The 20873-nt window shown below is 34.1% G+C and overlaps 2 protein-coding genes across 3 annotated transcripts; one reads left to right on the top strand and one right to left on the bottom strand.

The window, feature by feature from the left end:
• Window positions 1-169: 169 nt before the first annotated feature.
• On the bottom strand, window positions 170-20414 carry LOC115977362 (conserved oligomeric Golgi complex subunit 3-like). 2 transcript variants are annotated; one of them, XM_031099186.1, is made up of 24 exons: window positions 20228-20414; window positions 19903-20112; window positions 19752-19796; window positions 18984-19058; window positions 18765-18860; window positions 14182-14259; window positions 13098-13183; window positions 12891-12957; window positions 12678-12740; window positions 12455-12556; window positions 12155-12259; window positions 11544-11636; window positions 10699-10787; window positions 9674-9893; window positions 8773-8859; window positions 8070-8186; window positions 7934-7966; window positions 7583-7669; window positions 7399-7461; window positions 5565-5681; window positions 4870-4962; window positions 1538-1663; window positions 1110-1210; window positions 170-628 (listed from the first exon to the last, which is right to left on the bottom strand). In XM_031099186.1, exons 1-24 carry the CDS (start codon window positions 20321-20323, stop codon window positions 496-498), a joined length of 2382 nt encoding a protein of 793 aa, XP_030955046.1. In that variant the 5' UTR covers window positions 20324-20414; the 3' UTR covers window positions 170-495. The 2 variants fall into 2 exon arrangements, with proteins under 2 accessions (XP_030955046.1, XP_030955047.1); XM_031099187.1 differs by lacking the exons at window positions 170-628; window positions 1110-1210; window positions 1538-1663; window positions 4870-4962 and adding an exon at window positions 5026-5241 and having other exon boundaries at window positions 20228-20406.
• Window positions 16637-18251, top strand: LOC115977364. The gene is made up of 3 exons (XM_031099188.1): window positions 16637-17403; window positions 17552-17670; window positions 17779-18251. Exons 1-3 carry the CDS (start codon window positions 16659-16661, stop codon window positions 18226-18228), a joined length of 1314 nt encoding a protein of 437 aa, XP_030955048.1. The 5' UTR covers window positions 16637-16658; the 3' UTR covers window positions 18229-18251.
• Window positions 20415-20873: the final 459 nt, after the last annotated feature.

The raw sequence follows: 20873 nt of genomic DNA, 5'->3' as shown, positions 1-20873 counted from the left end.
CAAATCTTATCATAATGAGATCTTTATATACGGTGACGAGTTGTTCTATTCTAGTTGTCAGGCAAAATATATTAGCTGACCCTTCTGCACACTTCAGTTGTCAAATTCAGATGTAAAAAGTTATTATACCGTCAAATTGCATACGTTTAATGTTATGTACACAAACTCGAAGCAACAAAATTAATCAAGCATCATCTCCTTATTGACAAAATCATCATTCAAGCATTATCAAAAGCAACATGAATATATGAAAGAATAACTAATGAAGATTTTAAACATAGAATCTCCAACCCCCAACCAAAATATATAAATTGATATGGATTCTATAAAATAAAGCTACACCTCCTGATACATCTATATTTCATAATTCACTATAAATCGACCAGAAACCTCAAGAAACTATAGTGGCAGACCTAAAACTGCTCTTTAGGGTAAAGCTCACCTTATTGATGGAAAGAGTTGGCATTAACTAGTTCAATGGACTTCACGAACACCTTACAGGAGATTATCAAGTTGTGCTTGCAGATCCTGCATGGACACCATATTGATGATGCTTTGAATTTCTTCCGGGGAGTATTCTGCTTTTAACAGGGATTGTACTTGTACATGGGCTTCCACAATGTTTGTCCTGCATTACCCAAAAACAAAAAGAAAAAGCCAAAAAAAGGATAATTAAGAGTGCACTAGACCAGAATAAATTATTTGGTTGAATTATCAGCAATAAGGGTGAAGAGTATAAGTAACAACTACCAGGCTCAGAGACATTAGTTCGGATGATCCTAATTATTCCATGGATTAATACGTAGTTAAAAAAAGCCACTTATGTTGCGTATTTTACTAGGCCAGTATGTACTAAAAGAATGAAATTGCAAAGACTAGAATTCTAATCATTTGAGAATACTTAAGAGACTCCTAAACCAGGTAGGCTTCAAACAGAAAGACTTCTGTAATTTTTTCCTGAATGCATGAAACTTGAAACAACAATTTTTGCCAATGAACTCAACATTAGCTTCAAAAAAATCAGCTAAAATAAGACCAAAATTGAACCAGGTTAACCATTCACATTAAAACATGAACATTAAAATTGCAAATTCTGCACCATAACTTACTTTATTGGTTTGAAAAGAATTGTTCGGGTTGATGGATTCTGCAGATAAAGCTTCATCTTTTCTATTACTGTTGGTAACTCTTGCTGAATAGCAGCACTCACCTGTTCCAGAAATACAAACTCAATACATGTGAGCCTTAAAAATTTAAACGTAAACAATGAAAATTTGTATACCAAATAATATGATCCTCAAAATTAACATGTTAAATCAATCATTTAATACAAGATCTATCACTTGCATCAGTACATGGTTGAAAAGCGTTTTTTTGTTGGCAGGTTGAAAAGAATTGATCATTTATCATCTTGCGATGGTTTCCCGTTTAAACACCAAAAATGAGGAATATTTTAAGGAAGGTTCCTCATATATGTAATTTCTTCAGACCACTTCTAATCAAGCTGTCATAAATCAAAGTAAGGTACATGACATACCTTCTGAACAATTTCTGCCACTTTATCAGGACTAGCAAAAGCTTGATCCTTAAGTGGTTTGGCCAAAACGGACTCTTGCTTTTGATTCTGACTGCCTGAGGATAGAGAAAATTTCACAGCTGTCACCTACAAAAACAAATTGGAAACTATTTAGACTAAAAAGACAAATAATTGCCTCTGAACGAAACTCCATGAAAACTGAAATTTGATATATAAATACAAGAAAATTTAAATGAGAGAAATCAGATACCAAAATTAATGCAGATCAAAACCAAAACAGATGCAACAACAAAATTGAACAAAGAAACAAAAATAACCTAGGACGTGGAACCAAGCTAGATAAAAATAAAAAATAAAAAAACCTAGGAATCAACACCTAGGGTTGGCTAGATTCAGCACTAAGACAATAGAAAAAGTTCCAACTGAAATTCTATTCATCATAAACTTGTCTCCATAGGAATACAATAGCATGCTTATATAGACTACTAGGACTAAACCAAAATTTTAATTGACTTAAGAAATCCCAATTAGTGAATCACAAGAATATCCTTGGCTTTAGGAAATTAAATAAATTACTAACAACTTAGTTAACTAATAAGAACTCAAATTTTGGGCAAAAAATAATAGTAAGACCTCAAATAAAATCCAATTGACTTCTAAATTAAATAGAATTTTCTTTGTGCCTTTGCATCATAAGAATTTAGGCATGTGACGCTTGCACCAACTCTTGAATCACCTTTGGCAACACCAAGAATAAAGAAGGCTTGTGTTCTACCATATCATTAAATTTATTTAAAATAATAAAATCAGTGTTGCAGATGTAACAGCCTTACCCCAATCCTCAGAGAGATTTAAATCAAACTTTTCCACGCCATCAAGCTTTTTCACTTCATGCACCATAGAGGGATGATCAGTAGTAGATGAATCAAACTCACTTTTCACAACAATGTGTACCCACCAATTTGTTGCTCTCTAGTTTAACTCTCTCCTCATCAAGAAATGAGAAATTTCTAGTGGTAAGTAACATTTCTGACTCTTCTAGAGGCTGAATTAAGTTTACTACAAATGGTTCAAATATTTCAACTTGTTTAGGCTCTACGGTATTTTCTTTTTTGTCGCATGAACATTGAGACAAAATTTTTTGGTACTTGTTCTTCGCTTTCAACACTAGGTTCCAGTGGTACTTGATGTTTCCTCATCACCACGGTTTCAATACCAGCATTGTCATTGAACGAAGTTTTAAGTTCATTGCTACCTATATCATCCTTGACGCCTCCAATGACCCAAGTCCATTATTAATTATCTCGAACCTTTCAAAGAAGAAGGTTCTATAAAAAAGAAAAAGTCTTGAAAGGCTTTTGCAAGATTTGCTAAGGTTTGTTCCATGGCAAGCTTTGCTAGAGTGGCTTAGGATTAGGTATTGCATGAACACTCATATTGTTTTCTATAAATTGTGTTACTGACTGTTTGCTCCCTTGCCCCAACTATTTCTTTGATCTAAAAAACCATCTGATGTGATTGGAGTAGATATTTCTTTCAATTGAATTAAAATAGATATTTTTCCTTTCATCCCAATCAGTTACGGCACGCTTGTAAAATCTAAGATGAAGATTCTCAATATCACTCCAGTAATCCATAGCTCTAAAAATGAGTTTCATCTTGGCCAACCTTACTTTCTTATCATCTGAAAAACCTACTTGTTTAGATAATTGGTCCATGTCATATAACCAATTGTTCAAAATCTATGAGTCTTGACAACCATAATAAAGTCGGTGCCTCTAATATTATCATGGTTCAATAGAAGAAAGTTTCAACAAATAATTGTAACAAGAACTTGTGCATGCTGACTTCATCTGTTGATGACCTTGCTCTGTTCTGGGCACGCAGCATCTTTAAGGAGCTTTAAAATTTTGTGGACTTATAGTTGATTTGGAACTAATGAAATAAACTAGTCTTCAACATGTGGGCTGATGGGCTTACCATGGCTAATACTTATGTCATGAGCCTAGATGTATGGGCTTAATACTGTCCCAAACAAGGTCCAGAGACTAAAAAACCAACGACTAGCTTCCAAAACATGATGAAAATGGCATCACTTGTCAATTTGAAGAGATGGTCAAGATAGTGATTAGGAGCAATCTGACGACATTTGTGGATGTCCTTGCGACAGATCTTGACCAAGAAACAGTCGAACTGCTCAGTTTTGTTGGCGATTGGAATGGGCACACCTTGATTTTGGCAATGACAAATCAAGAGTTGTTGGTCAATTGGTTATCAATGACAACACTTGGTCAAGGATGTCATCTCCTTGTTTGACACCAGCCTTGATGAAGCTCTTAGATTGCGATTTCAATTGATTGAGGTTCATGCATCTAATGGGCGGAATCATGGTTGTACATTGTGGTCAACTTGGTGGCAGCTGGAATTATGTCAGTGTTTCGGATTCAATAAATTGGTTTTCTTTTTTCTTATTTTATTTTTTGGTAGCTAGTGGTTGCCAGGTTAGGTGGGTTTTGGTTTTTCAGGTTTGACTGTGATGCAGTTGGAGTTGGAATTGATTACTATAGAGGGTGGTAATTTGTGGTGGTTTTGTTTGAAAATTGAGCCAGAGCATTTGTTCTGATAACAAAACTGATTTAGAACAAGAAGCAAATGCTGATAGAAAAACTGATTAAGAACAAGAAGCTCTGATACCTAAATTAACGAAGAACAAAACCAAAATGGATGCAACAACGAAATTGAAGAACAGAAAAATAAAAATAACTAAGGAATCAACACCTAAGGTTGCTTGGAGTTAGCAGCAAACCATTAAAAAAAGTTGGAAAAGTTCCAACTGAAATTTTATTCATCATAAATTTGTGTCCATATGAGTACAATAGCATGCTTATATAGACTATCTGGACTAAAGCCTAATTCTATTTTTTGGAAATCTCAATTATTGAATTACAAAAATACCCTTGAATCCAGGAAATTTAAATGTAATACTAATAACCTAATTAAAAAATAAGGCTTAAAATCAAATCAAATTGACCAATAAAAATACAATGACTTCTAAAATTAAATCAAGCTAAATTAAAATAGAATTTACTCTGCTTCTTGCATCACATTAAGATACAAGATTCAAGAGAAGCAAGGTGCTCTGTTCTCCAAGATTGTACAAATTTTTTTTCACATGAGATGAACCTTCTCCTATCTCACTTGTAACTTTGATTTGTTAACTTCCTTCATAATTAGATCCAGGGTCTGGTCTCTCAATTTGCTAAGTGGCTACATTTTCTTCATTATATTCTTTATTAAGTCTAACATCATAATTAATGAGGCAAAAGACAAACCTTGGTAACAAACGAAAGCATAGGATCCACAACTAGCTTAGTGACTGACATAATAAACTCCTCACAGGTGGCTTTTAGGCTTTTTTCAAGCTCCTGCAAGTGAATGAATGCTACCACATATTACAGCGTTATTCAAAGTAAGGGTAATAGAAATACACAGAAAAAGTTCCGAAAAATATCATAGTATCAACAGAACTTGAAAAGAATGGTCAACCAACTACCAAAAGTGAAGTTATTCTCCAAAAACATTAGTTGGAGCATCAGAGATCATAATTGGGAGAAGGAATGAAGCAATAAACTTGGCCTATGTAAAATTAAAATTTGGGTTCATTGATATTTTCATAAGTGACTTGGTGATTGCACAGTCAATATCTGCAGCAAATAAGAAATAGTCACCAATAAATACAAGAGCTTTCAGTAACTAAAGCTTTTGTAGAAAGCACAAGCAGTATCACCATCAAATTTCTAATAGCATATTAAAAGCTAAAAGGCATGGCAAAATATATCAATAAAATTTTTTTATACAACTTAATTTCCAGAATGACATCACTAGAACATGAGTTATATATGACCTCACTATTAAGTGCACTTATTCATTTATTAGTTTAATATTTAAATCACCTTTTCCTCAGCTAAACATCTATTCTCTGGACTGAGCTCATTTAAAGATTGTGTTGTAGGGAAAAGTCACAAACCTTCTTGGCATCTATTTGACTTTCCAAAACTCTAGGAGATAAGGTCCTTGCCAATGAAGTTGATCTTGACCAGTCAAATAGCGAGGCTTGACCTCTAAGAATACGTCTTAAATGCTCCTGGCAGTGGAATTAAAGCAAAAAAAAGAATTACATTAAAGTGGAAGATAACAGAGATTTTCTAATTACAAAAAACATGCTCAAATAATAAACCTAAACGGTGTAAGAAATATTAGCAGAACTCTAAAATTAATATATATATATTATATATATATATATTAATGCACACATTTCAGAAAATAATCCTACAATGCTTTGAGTGATGATGGGGGAAGCATGGACACAGCAAAATTGCTAACATACTGGTGTCGGACACAACACGTATCCGACATGGACACAACCGTGTCAAGTATGCACTCAAGAAGAAAAAAAATCTTCTTTTTTTTTTAATTCAGTTATTTTATTTTGATGTTGAATGTTGTTTATTTGAACTCTTTTTATGGGAGTCTAGTTTATTTGAACTCTTTTGTTCGTACTTTAAACAATATTTTATTGTTTTTAAATTGATTTTAGATATATTTCCAAACATTTCATTGTTGCTAGTTGTTACATACTTTTTAAATCCAAAATAAACATAAATGATTTCAAATATAAAATATATATACCTAAAAATAAAAATTAATTAATTAATTGTCATATTCTCGACGTATTGTATCCTAGTTTTTCAAGAAATGCCGTGTCACTGTACTACGTATCATGTCATACTACATATTGTATCTGCATCGGTGCTACATAGGTGATAATCATTTAACAGTTTCTATTTTTTTTCTGATGATGCAGGTAAACTACTTGTAAATCATACTTCTAGTAATGAAAAAGTTTATTTCTACATAGTGTAATAATCCAGTGTCACGTTCTAAATTTTCTGGTAATAAACCACAATCCAACCCATTTGCTGGCAAAAACATCCAATTGAAGACTGAAGAACAAACTATACAGCCAACAACTCAACCATCATTTTCATTTTTAATCCATAAAAATTTATTTGAAAACCATCAGAATAGAATGAAGCACCGCACTACAGCCCCTGAGTTAAGTTTGAAATACTATAAACTTGTAGAAAATAAACAAAACAAAGTCCACACCAGATTTAAATTTCAGCTCCTATAGAACCAAAAGCCTTGAATTTAATCTACCCCAACAAATAACTCTAATACATACAATGGACAAGAATCAAAGATCTAAAAGTTAAGTTATAATCTAGGAAGCACGGACATGGACATGGACATGGGTAGGGGAACGACAAGACAATTTTTGAAAAATTAGGACATGAAACGGTGGGGATACGCATATTAATTAGTTATTAAATATTTTTATTTTTATTTTTAAATATTGTTAAGCATTTTTTTTTTCCATATAATATTAAACATATATCAATTTAAGAGTAATAACGGATAATAAAGTGAATTCATGACTAATAAATTATGCTTAGAAATTAGAATACAAACCAAGAATAAGATCCAAAAGAGTAAATAAAAGAACTAAATAAGTGTTCAGGATTAAAACTAAAAATAAATAAAAGATTAGTGTCCCAGCCGTGTCCCACAATTTTATTTTTTTAAAGGACACAGTTGGGACACAAGTATAGAAGTGTCTCAGGTATGACACTCCAAATGAAGTGTACCTACTTTCCTAAGATATAATGCACAAAGCATTTATTTATTCAAAAATGAAAAATGGAAAAACAGGAAAAAGAAAAAACCATACACAGCTAGAGAAGTGCTAGAACATGTGATTTATATGCAGAAACGAGAGCTTTAGCCTCAGATATACTTACCAGCAAATGTGAGAAATCAAGTTCCTTGTGAGTAACTGAGAATTCAATATCAAAAGGTGCAATCTGGAAGACCAGAATTTATTAGTAAACAACAACATGATTAGTTATGGCCAGCAAAATTTATTAGTAATCACTTCAATAATAGAATAACCACCAGGAAAAATAGAGAGAGAGGAGAGATCACCTGCTCCCTTAAAATAAGGAGATGTTTTATGAGGAAGAGCTGCCCGTCCATTGGTGATGATCTCTTCACAATGAGTTTGCTTGCTTTCTGTAACAGAACACCAATTTTTTTATAAAAAAAAGGCATAGCACACTGCTACACATAAAATATGGTTGTTTGTTGACATGCTTATATAGGAATCATAAAAAGCAGTTCAACATATGGAGGCCATAATCAAATCCCCTCTTCTCTGTAGAAACAACCAAATTTTCCACTGATATCATAAGATTGTATGTAACATAGTACTAATGCACAATGACTTCTCAGTGTTGCATTCCACTGTATAGAGTGTTCTTTCTCTAGCATACTTACTTGGATAGACATGGAGCAAACTTCTACTGCTTCCTGATAAAGGTATCAAACAACCCAATTTTCAACAAAATAATCATGAAAGCCAATTTAAAAGATGAGAAGTATAGAAAAATTGATAATCCAAAAATTTAAATACCTGCGCCAAACCAGTGAAAACTGCTTGTTCTAAGCAACGATACAACTTTGAAAGACATGATAGGGTTTTCTCCAGCGGTGGATACCATGTTTTGAATACATCTGGGTTTTCCTCAGCCTACAATTTGATAAACAAGCAGGTGTATATACGTACGAACATTATTCAAGATAAATTTAAACTTTATATCAGGGAGTCAAAAAGTGAATAAATGGTACATGCTATCAACCACCACAAGAGTAGAAGTAATACATGGTTCCCCTCAGACAACAACAACAAAAGAGCCTTAGTCCAAACTTTTTGGGGTCAGCTACAAATCCTTGACAGATTAGTTAGGATCAGCCACATGTATTATTTTCCTCCATTCTATTCTATCTGAAGTCATACTCTCTATTACTTCCCTAATTGACACATCTCTTTTATTACTTCCCTAATTGACATCTTTCCACTTAGACCACCACAAAAAAGAGAGAAGATGCAACTACTGTAACAACTATGTGTCTAATACTCCTACAAGTTGGACAATTTAACATAACTATAGTTATCTCATAGTGTAATATGCAGGACAGCAGAATATGCATGAACACATCCTTATGAAGCAACTTAATTATTAGACACAAATTTTATTTAAGCTCTAAAATATATATATATATATATATATATATATATATGAATAAAAAAAAAGAGGCAGGGTATGGCACATTACAGAAATAGTTTCTGAGTTATTCTCCATAGATTGTTCCAGCTTTGCAGGGTAATCCAAGTCTTCATCAGAAGGCAAATAATTCGCTATCTACATAAGAAGCAGGCATAAAATTCCAAACAAAATCAATCTACTTGAACAAAATAGTAGCTTCCCTAGAAAATTAAGAAATAGCAAAGAGAGGAAAAGAAATCTATGAAATTGATCTTAGTATAGTTATCTCAAAGAAAGGCTGTTAAATGTGAAGGTTCTTTCTGCAATTGGAAGTCAAGTCACAAACATCAAGTGACACAGAAGCAGGCAACTCCAGAAGGGTTATACTGGTATTCCAATCCTTCCACAAGTACATTTACTGTTCCCCAAGCATATAATTCCTCAAATTTATTTTTACATAGTTGCATAGCATTCAGATGCTACTTGTAATAAATCACTCAATCCAGAGTAAGTAATTTCTCAGGAAAGAAAAGAAAACAGAGGAAAGTCTATTTTCCTAAAATATATCCAAAAGATCAACAGTGATCAATTAATCATATTAATCACTGTGTAAATGATCATATAGGAAAGAATCCAAATTTCCTAATCCATTTATATGCCCGCCATCACTGAAAATCTTCAACACCTCAAAAATGGCATCGAAGGTTCTTGGTAATCTCATTAAAAAAGCAATACCCAATGCACAAAACTCCCACTTTTGTAGGGCCCGACTAACAAGTGACATTTAATGTAGAACATCATTAAAAAAGAGAATCAATTCTGTCTTTGCTAACAAGTGAAAATTTTTTGTGTTTAGAAATCAGGTGAACAAGCTTTCAAAGCCCAGTCAACAATGTATATCTTATAAAAAACTTTGCAAATACATAGATTAAAGAATCAATAGGAACAACTTTTCAAGAATAAAGATTACCTCATCACGAATATGTGTTCGTGCACGAAAAGTCAACCTCTCATGAACATCAGCTAGAATTCTTTGTAATGTAGGACGTAGCCCAGCTAATGATTCACCCCGTCTATTTACCTGTTCTCCCAAGACTTCAACTTTGAGGATATCAACAAGTTCACACAGAAAATCAATATTTGTTTCATGAATAAGTTTTGGCCGTAGTGTATCATACAAATATGTAGACCTGCAGGATAAGTTATTGTTGTCATAAGAAATAGATATAAAATAATGATGAGTAAACAAACCAAACCTTCAATAATTTCAACATCAAAAAAGGAGCTCACAGAAATGATTAACAGAAACTCTAAGGGAAAAACAAAGAGATATCTTATGTGCCAAACAACTTTCAAAACCTTATCTACCCTAAGACCTCAATTTCTATGGGGAAAATATTAGAAAGAAAGAACTTACAAATAAAAAGAAGTGATCACCTTGAACATGAAAAGACAACTCAAATTCCAAAATTAACAACTTGTTAGATGATTTCCCTTAAACACATCTAAGCAAGTTTCTTTGGCCAAAGGGGTGGGGGAAGAGGGAGGGGGGGGGGGGGGGGGGGGCAGGGGAATCATTTTCCTAGTTTCCATGAAAACCCAAATTAAAAATATCTAAGATACTTGATGGAATCTCCCTTGTGATGTACTGAACTCCAAGGGCTGAAAATTTTACCGATTAAAATAAACTACATTAAATTATACAAACATTTAGAGTGAATACATCTTTCAATAGTGGTTTCTGTCATATCAGAGTTTTTCCATCTTCGACATAAGAAAGGTTAAGGAAATTTTTATGTTTATGTGGAACTGCGGGAAACAACTATCCATCATTGCAAAACAATTTAGCATAGGTAAAAACACTAAACGTAAGCCACTACATGTTAACCTCAAAATAATTAATAAGAAAACGATAGGAAAGTAAAAGAAAATAGAAAAATAAAAAGTAGAAGAAGAAGTAAGAAAGAAAAATGACTCTACAAGCTGAAAACTCACAATGGATCTATCAATGGAGCCAAACTTGAGACATCCTCCGAAGAAGATGGGAAAAAATGATCAAAGAGTTGGTGCTCAAGCTGACAGACCTGCAATTTTATATCAGTATCAATCAAACTGTCACCAGGAAAAAAAAAAAAAAAAAAAGGATCTGCCAGAACATTTATAATGATTGAACTCAAACAGAAAATATCCAATTGTAGCACAGAGCTCCAAACTAATTGTTTCTCAATAAAAAACTTGCTGCACACCCTTTGATGGAAGCTCACATGTTAGGAATTCTAGTGAGAAAACATGAGGATATGAGATTCATCCAACCTAATTGAACGTAGTACCTCTTGCCACTATATAATTATGCATGAATCTGAGTTTCGACTCTTTCTAGATACATACATACATACAAGAATGTCATATGAAAACCGTCATTCAATATAGCATGGCCCAAAGTCACCAGAACCATATACCGCTTAGGTTTAGCATTACTGGAGTTCACTAAAGAAGCATTGAATAACAATATAATGGGAATATCAAATTCATCACTAAAAATCCAGTCGTGGAAGAATCTTTCTAAGGATTCACCCATCTAAAATATGCAAAGGCTTCCAACTAATATTTAAATACAACCACTTCACCTAAAGGCCTGATAGAAACCAGGAAAATGAATACTATTGGCCATAAAACAACATCTGAAAATGCAATTCTTCATATTTGCTTTAATTAACAAGGACGCACAGGACAGACAACAACCCCCATTTCTTTTATTGGTAAGTTACACATGCATCCAGTGGATTTTGAACCCCACAACCTCCCCTCTATTTTCACCAGTTTATCAAAATCAAGCCTACCTGCATTAGATACGCACATCCAGATCTAGTTAGTGATGGCAAGGACTCTTTCTTTGCAAATTCAGATATCCGTTGATGCACTATGCCTCTTACCTGGATCGCATAAGAGAAATGAAACATATGATTTAAACCAATTGACCAACTAAAACAAATGACTGGAAGAAACCAAGAAATAACCCATCACGTGCGAAATTATAGAACCCCCTTTAAAATCAAACAATTCAAATTAGAAAATAATTACATTTTAAATCCTAAAGTTTAGAAGGTGTAACAGATTAAGCCCTACGATTGCAGAAGTAACAAATTAAACTACAAGGTTTTAAATAGTAACAAAGTAAATCCTATAATTTCATAAGTAACAAATAAAACCTAAACGGTTCTCTAGTGCACAAATCAAAGATTTAAGTGGAACAACTTGTGTTTGGGGTTTAAAATAGGTTGAGGGTTTAATATGTTACTTTTAAAACTATAGGTTTTAAATTTATATTTTTTCAGTGTTTAATTTATTATTTTTGAAACTGCACGGTTTAACTTGTTGCACCCTAAATTATAGGGTTTAAAATGTAGCTTTTCCTAAAATCTATTTTCAAAACAATTAATCATCAACTCACCAAGGAAAGACGCTGTTCACAATATAATTTGTGGCATTCTGCAAGAAGTTGAACATATTCTTTCCTTGATGATCTGCTTTCAATTTCCTCCAGCACTGGCTTAAGCTGCAAAATATAACCATCTTTAGTTGCCTCTACACAAGAAAAAATAAATTTACAGCACACTTCCCATTCTCACGTCAGAGAGATCCAAATAAGAGTTTTAAAGGATTTATATATTTTTTTATGCCCTGACTCTAGTCACTGCCATAGTGGTAATCATATAACATCTTTATTTTAAACCAAACACAAAATGGCTACCTCGTTCGCTGCTGCTTTGAAACGAACATGTATAACAGATGCCTCTACACCTTCAGAAACAGCTGCTTTGCTGTTCCCACTAGATCGGATTGCTGCCTGGACCTGACAGAACGAACAAGTACATCACTGAGGTCTGAGCCCTCTGCTGTCTACCCATGTGCCTATCTATCTACATATGCGTGTGTGCGTGTGACAACTATTCAAATGAATACGCTCAATTCACCTGAGAAGAAGCACTTTTGAGCACAGAAAGTACATGAGAACGGATCATGCCCAGAGCTCGCGACTGTCAACAAGTAGATTTCTAGATTATTTCAAGTCAAAACTCAAAACAAAATATACTCGCAGAAGCTAACTCAATAGTAGAGGATAAAATTACTAATTTTCACCCAGTCATTCACCGAATGAAAGGTTAACATCAGAGTCACTTGTGTACCTGAAGCTGTCGGAACTTGAGCAAGTAAACACTAGATTCTGCATACTGCGGATTGCTTTCAACATACCTAAGATTCAATTATGATAAGTTCTCACTTCATTACAACTTACAAATGCTAATAGCCAACAAACTTTCATGGATTTAACTGAGTAATCCCAGATGCACAGAATTATAAGAAATCACCGACTTGAGAAATTATCCACTTACGAAATGCAATCGTCAAGCCGTTTGAGCAGCGGGAGAAAATTCTCATTTCCAACACTCATATTTGGAGAATAAAAATTGGAAGCAATCTGCACATAGTTGTAAAATTAAATTAGCCATTACTTGCAGAACATTATTCCAATCTTGTTTGGAGACAACTCAAGGGTCCAACAGAAACAGAAGCGCTTTGCATTTAAAATTGCAGAATTTGGATAAGCTAGAGTGCTTTTGTAAGGAGTTTAACAAACAAGAATGATCTTATGAGTAGAAATTTACTTTTCTAGTTTCTACTTTTTTTTTTTTTTTTTTTGGATAGGTAAGAAGTATTATTTAAAAAGGAACACTTTATGCACCAAAAAAATAAATAAATAAATAAACAAAGCAGACAAAAGACACAAAAGAAGCATAAAATAATGATCAATTTTATTAAAATAATGTTCCATCATTTTCCATTACTTCAGAAATATTCTCAATTGTTGGACCTGTTCAATATTATCTTAAATGATCAATTTTACAGTAACACCAACACAAAGTCACAATGAAATCTGCAACCCAGTCACTCAAACAGCATCGTGAATGTTATAAACAGTTCCTCATGTGGGAAAAAACTTGAAAAATAAATAGTAACTTCTAAAGTTCATGTCTTATGCAATTGATCTTGGATCACAAAACGTGAAAATAAAATAAAAAATGAGGTGCATACTATATACAACTAGGCTATGGTTGAAAAAGTTAGGGCAAACAAATAGACATATGCGCAGAATCTAATTTTTAAAGTAAGTGAGTGTTTGGATAGAATTATGTTGCGTCTGCGTTTGCGTTTTGCTTTTTTTTTTTCTTTTTTTTCACACGTTTCCAGCTTTTAGAGACAAAATTTACTGTTTACACACTGTAGCAGCACTGTTCACGCAATATTCATGGGACCCACAGCCACTTTATTCAGAAAAAATATTAAAAATGGATCCTACGGTACTATTCACATATTTAAAAATTATTTTGCTACAATGTTTTCAGTTTCAGCAAAAATAAATTATATCCAAACAGACCCTAAACTGAAACTCTTGGTAAGATAGCATTCAAACCTTACATTCTCCAATTCATCAAAGTAGTTGAGCTTACTACGAAGTGCATCAGCAAACTCAATCAGCCTTTGCTTCTCTACCACCTGAAATGAGAACAGCAGAGTGAGAGGAAAAATCAACAACATTACTACCTTAGGTAGTTTGTGAGACATGGTCATCAATTTCAAAACAAGAATTACCATAACACCAACATAAGACAATAGAGCTATGCCACATATATAAGGTAAGACCTAAAACAACTTGCTCATGCTATATTGTTGAAGCTCCAACGAAAAAACCATAAATGAATTTCCTTTGCACCTAATGACTCTAAGAACAAGCCAAATATCTACAAATAACCCTGATGCCCACTCTCCTTCACAGTGTTGTTAAAAGCGCGCTTAAAGCGCGCTTAAGCGCAAAGCGCAAAGCGCAAAGCGCAGAGCCCTTAGGGCTTTTTTCCTCTAAAGCGAAGCTCCCTCTCAAAAGCGCGCTTTAAGCGTTTTTTTGAGCTTTTTTATTAAGCGTTTTTTGAGCTTTTCGTATATTTTTTTTAAAAAAGTCCTGATTTGATTCTTAGCCATTAGATCTAAATATTTTTTATATAAGCCATTGATCTAATATATAAAAACTAATAGTATGGTGTGCTACCATACACCTAAGCCTATCTCTTCAGATATTTTTTAACTTTTAACCACAACCAATCAAAGTCTCAAACACACAAACAAACACATCAGATTCAGACACTCCCAACCCCACGCTCAAACAAACACAAACAAACAAATCAGACACTCCCAACCCCACTGCCAACCCCACTGCTCCCTCCCAATCACAGTGCTCTCTCGGTATCAAGCTCAAAGATTCAAAGGTACGTCTCTCTCTCTCTCTTTTATATTCTTCCTTTTTAAACCTTTCTTTTTTTTTACTCTTTTTGAAACCCAGACCTCAATCTTCTTCTCTTCCTCTTTCTCTCTTTTTTTTTCCCCTCATTCTGAAACCCACTACACAGTCACAACTCCTCTTTCTTCTTTTGTTTTTTTTTTTCTTTTCTTAAACCTGTTCCATTCTCTCTGTGTCCTCATTTTGAAACCCACGACCCAGTCACACAGCTTCTCTGTTTCTTCTTTTTTTTTCCTTAAACTTGTTCCATTTTTTTCCCTCATTAATGAAACCCGAAGCTCCTCTCTTTCTTAGTTGGGTCATTCATGAAAAAAAAAATGTATGAATGTATGAAATTATTTATATGTTAATTGTTTGGTAACTTACTTTAATATATGTCAACATAGCACTTAGACTCATATTGAATTTTTCTTAAATTTATTAAGTGATTAAATTATTAACTAATGTTAGTAATTAGTTATAGGGCATTAATGCATTATGGCTACTGGAGATTCAAATTCAAGAAAAGATATTGCATGGAAGTATGCGTATCTAGCTAATCAAAACAATAAAAATGATTTAACTTGCAATTTCTGTGGGAAAGTTGCAAAAGGAGGGGCTTATAGACTTAAGCAACACTTGGTTGGAGGTTATAGAGCTATTGTTGGCTGTCAAAAGTGCCCTGAACATGTGAAGGAAGAAGTTAATCAATATATGCTGAGAAAAAAAACAGAAAAAGAGCAAGTAAATTTGATGGCTGAATTTGATGATATGGCTTTTGATGAAGAGGAGGATGAGGTTGCTGAAATTGATGCTCGTGGAAAACGAGTGCAAAATGTAGGTGGCAGTGGCACTAGTAAAAAGAAGCCAAGGCATGTAGGTCCTATGGATGCATTTGTCTCTCCTAAATCAGCACAAATGGGAAAGAGTGGAAAGGGGGTCCAAACAACAATTAATGATGCTTACAAGAAAGAGTTAAGAGAAAAGGCTTGTGTTGATATAGCAAGGTGGATGTATGAAGCAGCAATTCCATTCAATGCTGTTAATTATGATAGTTTCAATGCTGCAATTCAATCCATTGGACGATATGGAATTGGTATGAAGCCCCCAAGTTACCATGAAGTGAGAGTTCCTTTATTGAAAAAGGAAGTGGTCCACACCAATGATATAATGAAGAGCCATAAAGAAGAATGGGCAAGAACTGGATGTTCTATTATGTCTGATGGATGGAAAGATAAAAGTCATAGATCTTTGATAAATTTTTTGGTAAATTGCTCTAAGGGAAGCATGTTTATCGAGTCTATTGATGCGTCTTCATATATGAAGACCGGAGAAAGGATGTTTCAACTACTTGATAACATGGTGGAGAAAATTGGAGAAGACAAAGTTATACAAGTTATAACTGATAATGACTCAAGTTATGTGATGGCAGGTAAGAAGTTATATATAGAACTATATATCTTAATCTCATGAAATTAGAAAATAGTATTCATATTTTATTTTTATTTTTTTCTTAATTGTTACTAATTGTCATACTTATATTTTTACATTATTAGGACGATTATTGGAGGCAAAAAGACCTCATTTGTATTGGACCCCATGTGCTGCCCATTGTTTGGATTTGATGTTGGAAGACATTGCAAAGCTTCCTACAATCATGAGAACAATAAAAAGGGCAATTGAGCTTACTGGGTATATATATAATCGTACTGGTCTCATAAACATGATGAGACAGTTTACAGGGCAAAGGAACTTGCTTAGGCCCGCTAAAACTCGATTTGCTACATCCTTTCTCACATTATCAAGTATACATAAACAAAAGGAAAGCTTGAGAAAGATGTTTACTTCAAAGGATTGGACCCGTAGTAAGTGGGCAAAGGAGCTAACGGGAAAAAGGGTGGCTCAAACAATTCTAATGGCTACATTTTGGAACACTGTGGTCTATAGCCTTAAAGTGTCAGGTCCTATTGTTCGTGTGCTTCGATTGGTTGATGGAGAGAAAAGGCCTGCCATGGGATACATTTATGAGGCTATGGATCGAGCTAAAGAAGCAATTGAAAAATCTTTTAATGGAAGGGAAGAAAGATACAAAGAAATCTTTGAAATAATAGATCGAAGGTGGGATTGTCAACTTCACCGGCCTTTGCATGCGGCTGGCTATTTCTTGAATCCAGAATTTTTTTATGATAATCGCTCTGAAATTGAGCGAGATGAAGAGGTGATGGCTGGCCTATACAAATGCATACAAAGGTTGGTTCCAAACATTAATCAACAAGATAAGATTCTTGAAGAGTTGACATCATATAAGAGAGAAGAGGGTCTCTTTGGGTTGGAAATGGCTAAGAGGCAAAGAAAGAAAAAGGCACCAGGTATTTGCTTTGTTAGCTTTTGCCTTTTGTTAGTTGTTACTTATTAGTTTGCCCATTTTATTAAATGTAAAAATTATTTAGTTCTTATAAAGTTTGAGTTAAGGGTTAAGACTTAAGAGTTAAGACCATTTTTTATTTTCCTTAACAGCTGATTGGTGGTCTGCTTATGGAGCTTCAACTCCAAGTTTACAGCAATTTGCTGTAAAAGTTCTTATCCTAACTTGTAGTTCATCAGGGTGCGAGCGGAATTGGAGTATGTTTGAACATGTGAGTGAGTAAAAAGTTAGGGACTTAATTGTGAAATTTATTTCATGATTTAATTATCATGATATCATCATCTATGCATATTAATATATGGCTATATGGATTGTGTAGGTGCATAGCAAGAAAAGAAATAGGTTAGCACAATCCCGGATGAATGATTTGGTATATATCAAGTACAATAGAGCCTTGAAGCGAAGATATAATTTGCGTGACACAATTGATCCAATCTCCTTGAAAGATGTAGATGATAGCAATGAGTGGTTGATTGGAAGAGTAGAAGAGGATGAAGTAGAAGAATTTGCTGAAGATGATCTTGTGTTTAATGATGATATTTTGACATGGGGCAATGTTGCTAGAGCTTCTGGAGTTGAAGAAGAAAGATTCAACTTCAGATCAAGAATGGGAACATTAGGACAAGCTACAGGTTCAAGTTCTAGTTCACATCATGCTCCTCATGATGGAGATGAAGAGGATGAGGAAAATGATGAGGGCTACAAATCTTGTGATGAAAATGATGATGGTCCCTTGCTTGATGAGGATGATGATGATTATGTAGATTAGGATTTCATTGCATATTTGCATTGATTTTGTTAGGCAAAAATATTTTGTTAGGCAAAGATAACATTACTTAACATTCTAGTACTTTTTAGCCTTTGCCTTTTTGGTTCTATACTTCTATTTTGATTCAACCATGTTTTGTAATTATGACCATCAAATATCATGGTTACATATATTTTGTAAAGCACAATAGAATTATGTAAATGTCATATAAATTATATAAAATGTTTTATTGTAATTTATATGATTAATTGATCACTTGATTGTTGTATTGATCATTAATAATTTTTTTTAATTTATTAAATTTTTTTTTAAATGTGCGCTTCACATCGATCAGGCGTGCGCTTGCGCTTTGCGCTTTGCGCCTAGGCTCCAGGAGGCCTTTGCGCTTAAGTGCGCTCAGCGCTTTTAACAACGCTGCTCCTTCAAGTCAAAATGAAGCCACATTTTAAGTTTTCAGGACTTCGATATGCCAAATATTGTGGAGTCTAGGCAAGTAAAACATCACAAGGAAGATCGGAAAGCAAGAAAAAACACACCAGCCGGTCACACGCATCATGAAGAGTTTTAGTCTTTGTAGCAACTGCCTGATGCTGCAGCTGTAGTTCATTAAAATAGTCCAGGGTGTCATCCACCTGCACATAAAAATAGTTCGGACGTCTTAAAAATCCAAATAGTACACCACCATATAAGTCATAGTAAAGGTACTGTGACAGAATCAATCCTCAACGGAATATATTTAACATGATCAAACATACCTGACGAAGTATACCGTCACAGGTCTGTATGCGCTCTGTTAACGTGCTCACATAGTGTTGATATTTCTCCTCTGTCTAAGGAAACAGAAGAATGAGGTGCCAATTAGCATTTATTGATAAATTCCCAATTGTTCCACAATCTTAAACTATTAAAAAATGATAAATTTTCCAAGTTCCTTGTAGCTCAATGGCATTGCACCTTGGTTCAATCCCCCCTTCCCCCTTGTTTTAACTATCAAACTATCAACAAAAATAAGGGTAAATTTAATCATTTAACAATATTAAATAACACTCCACCTCACGAGTGGGCTCAAACAAGTTGGAGTGGAGACATCGTTAGAACCCAAAACGATCTAATCATAAATTATCCATTGTCCAGAAACAAAAAAATAATAATTTATTAGGAATGGATGAATATAATAATTCAACATTAATTCTAACAATTCAAGTATACCATGTAACAAAAAATATGTTACAATGAGAAATCACTATTGAATTATGAAAAAAATATGCCAAGAGCCTTGTGGCTCAGTGGCATTGATTGTAGGTTGAATCCCCCATGTCCCCATTATTGTAACCATTGAATTATCAACAAAAAAAAAAAAAAAAAAAAGGATAAATTTCAATCATTTAACCAAAATAACAACACTCAGCCTCAAGACAATGTTCGAACTTAGGACAAACTTAGAAAGATTTGCTCTGCTACAGTGATAAAATTACAAATTTAGTCTTTAACAATTCAAACATACATCACTAACAAGCACTAACCTCTGATTTCATGGCGGATTCAAGATCTGTAAACCACTTGTAAAACTGCAACAGAAAATGAATTCAGGAAAATGAAGAAAATCAAAATAAAAAAATAAAAAACTTATAATAGCAAAAAAGGATTTTTTTTTTTTTTTTCCTTTCATTCAACCTGGTTTGTATTGAGCAAGAGTGGTAGAGTGGTAGAAGAACCACAATCTTGGAAAGAGTTGCTGTTATCATTAGCCGAAGCGGAAGCCGCAACCGCGGAGACGGCGTTATCCTGGTGGTCTTGAGATAGATTGGGCGGAAAAGGCCGCTCGGCGAACACATGAGATAGCGCTGCGATCGCCGCTTGTTGCTGCTCCGTTAGAACGGTACTCTGAAGTACCAACCACCATTAGATCCAATTAGATTATAGCAAAAACAAGAAGAATTCAGATTTCGAAAACACTTGTTAGTGTTGTAGATCAAGAACACAGGAAAAAAAGGAGTACCTGATCCCAAGCTTGGGCGAAATGGTAGCTTTTGGAAGCCGCTTCCGATTTAGGCAACGAAGCCGTGGGAGCGCTTGGTTTCGTCGTGCTTGCCATTGCAATTCACAACTTCACAACTTCACAATCCTGACATTTTTCAAATCTGGACAGGTTTCTCTCTCTCTCTCTATCTCACTCGGTAGAGCGGTTTTGGTTTTGGGCTTTCTATATATATCGTTTTCCCTTACGAGGCCAGAGCCCAGCCCAATAACAATTTGAAATGGGCCTCTCGTGGCCTTTTTGTTTAGATCCATTTTTTATGCTTCTATTGCACTGAAACTGAAAGCACCTGACTACCAATTTTCCAATTAAGACTTCCTCGAGCTTATTGCAAACTGAACTCATGTACTATCAATTTTATATGGTATTATTACTGAGGTTTAGGGTTTTGTTCAAACTGACTTTCTCAATCTCAATTTTTTTTAACTATAATTAACAGAAAATTTTCATAGCATGTGCGTGTGTTATTTTTATAGTAAAATGGTCACGTGCACGTCATGTGACCATATATATATATATATATATATGTGTGTGTGTGTGTGTGTGTGTGTGTGTTAATGGTCAAAACTTGGAGAAAATCAAATTAGAATTTAAATTAAATTTCAAT

Source organism: Quercus lobata, chromosome 2 (genome assembly GCF_001633185.2).
Source record: "Quercus lobata isolate SW786 chromosome 2, ValleyOak3.0 Primary Assembly, whole genome shotgun sequence".
In the NCBI taxonomy this organism is placed as follows: domain Eukaryota; kingdom Viridiplantae; phylum Streptophyta; class Magnoliopsida; order Fagales; family Fagaceae; genus Quercus; species Quercus lobata.
The sequence above is the reverse complement of the archived record's forward strand: the minus strand, read 5'-3'. Positions and strand labels throughout refer to the sequence as shown.

Coding starts and splice junctions, on each gene's coding strand:
- LOC115977364 (XM_031099188.1), top strand. CDS start 16,659: ATGTTGGAAGACATTGCAAAGCTTCCTACAATCATGAGAACAATAAAA. Junction 17,404..17,551: donor AAGAAAGAAAAAGGCACCAG/GTATTTGCTTTG, acceptor TTTCCTTAACAG/CTGATTGGTGGTCTGCTTAT. Junction 17,671..17,778: donor ATTGGAGTATGTTTGAACAT/GTGAGTGAGTAA, acceptor TGGATTGTGTAG/GTGCATAGCAAGAAAAGAAA.
- LOC115977362 (XM_031099186.1), bottom strand. CDS start 20,323: ATGGCAAGCACGACGAAACCAAGCGCTCCCACGGCTTCGTTGCCTAAA. Junction 12,557..12,677: donor TCAAAAGTGCTTCTTCTCAG/GTGAATTGAGCG, acceptor TCGTTCTGTCAG/GTCCAGGCAGCAATCCGATC. Junction 7,462..7,582: donor TCCTTATTTTAAGGGAGCAG/GTGATCTCTCCT, acceptor CTGGTCTTCCAG/ATTGCACCTTTTGATATTGA.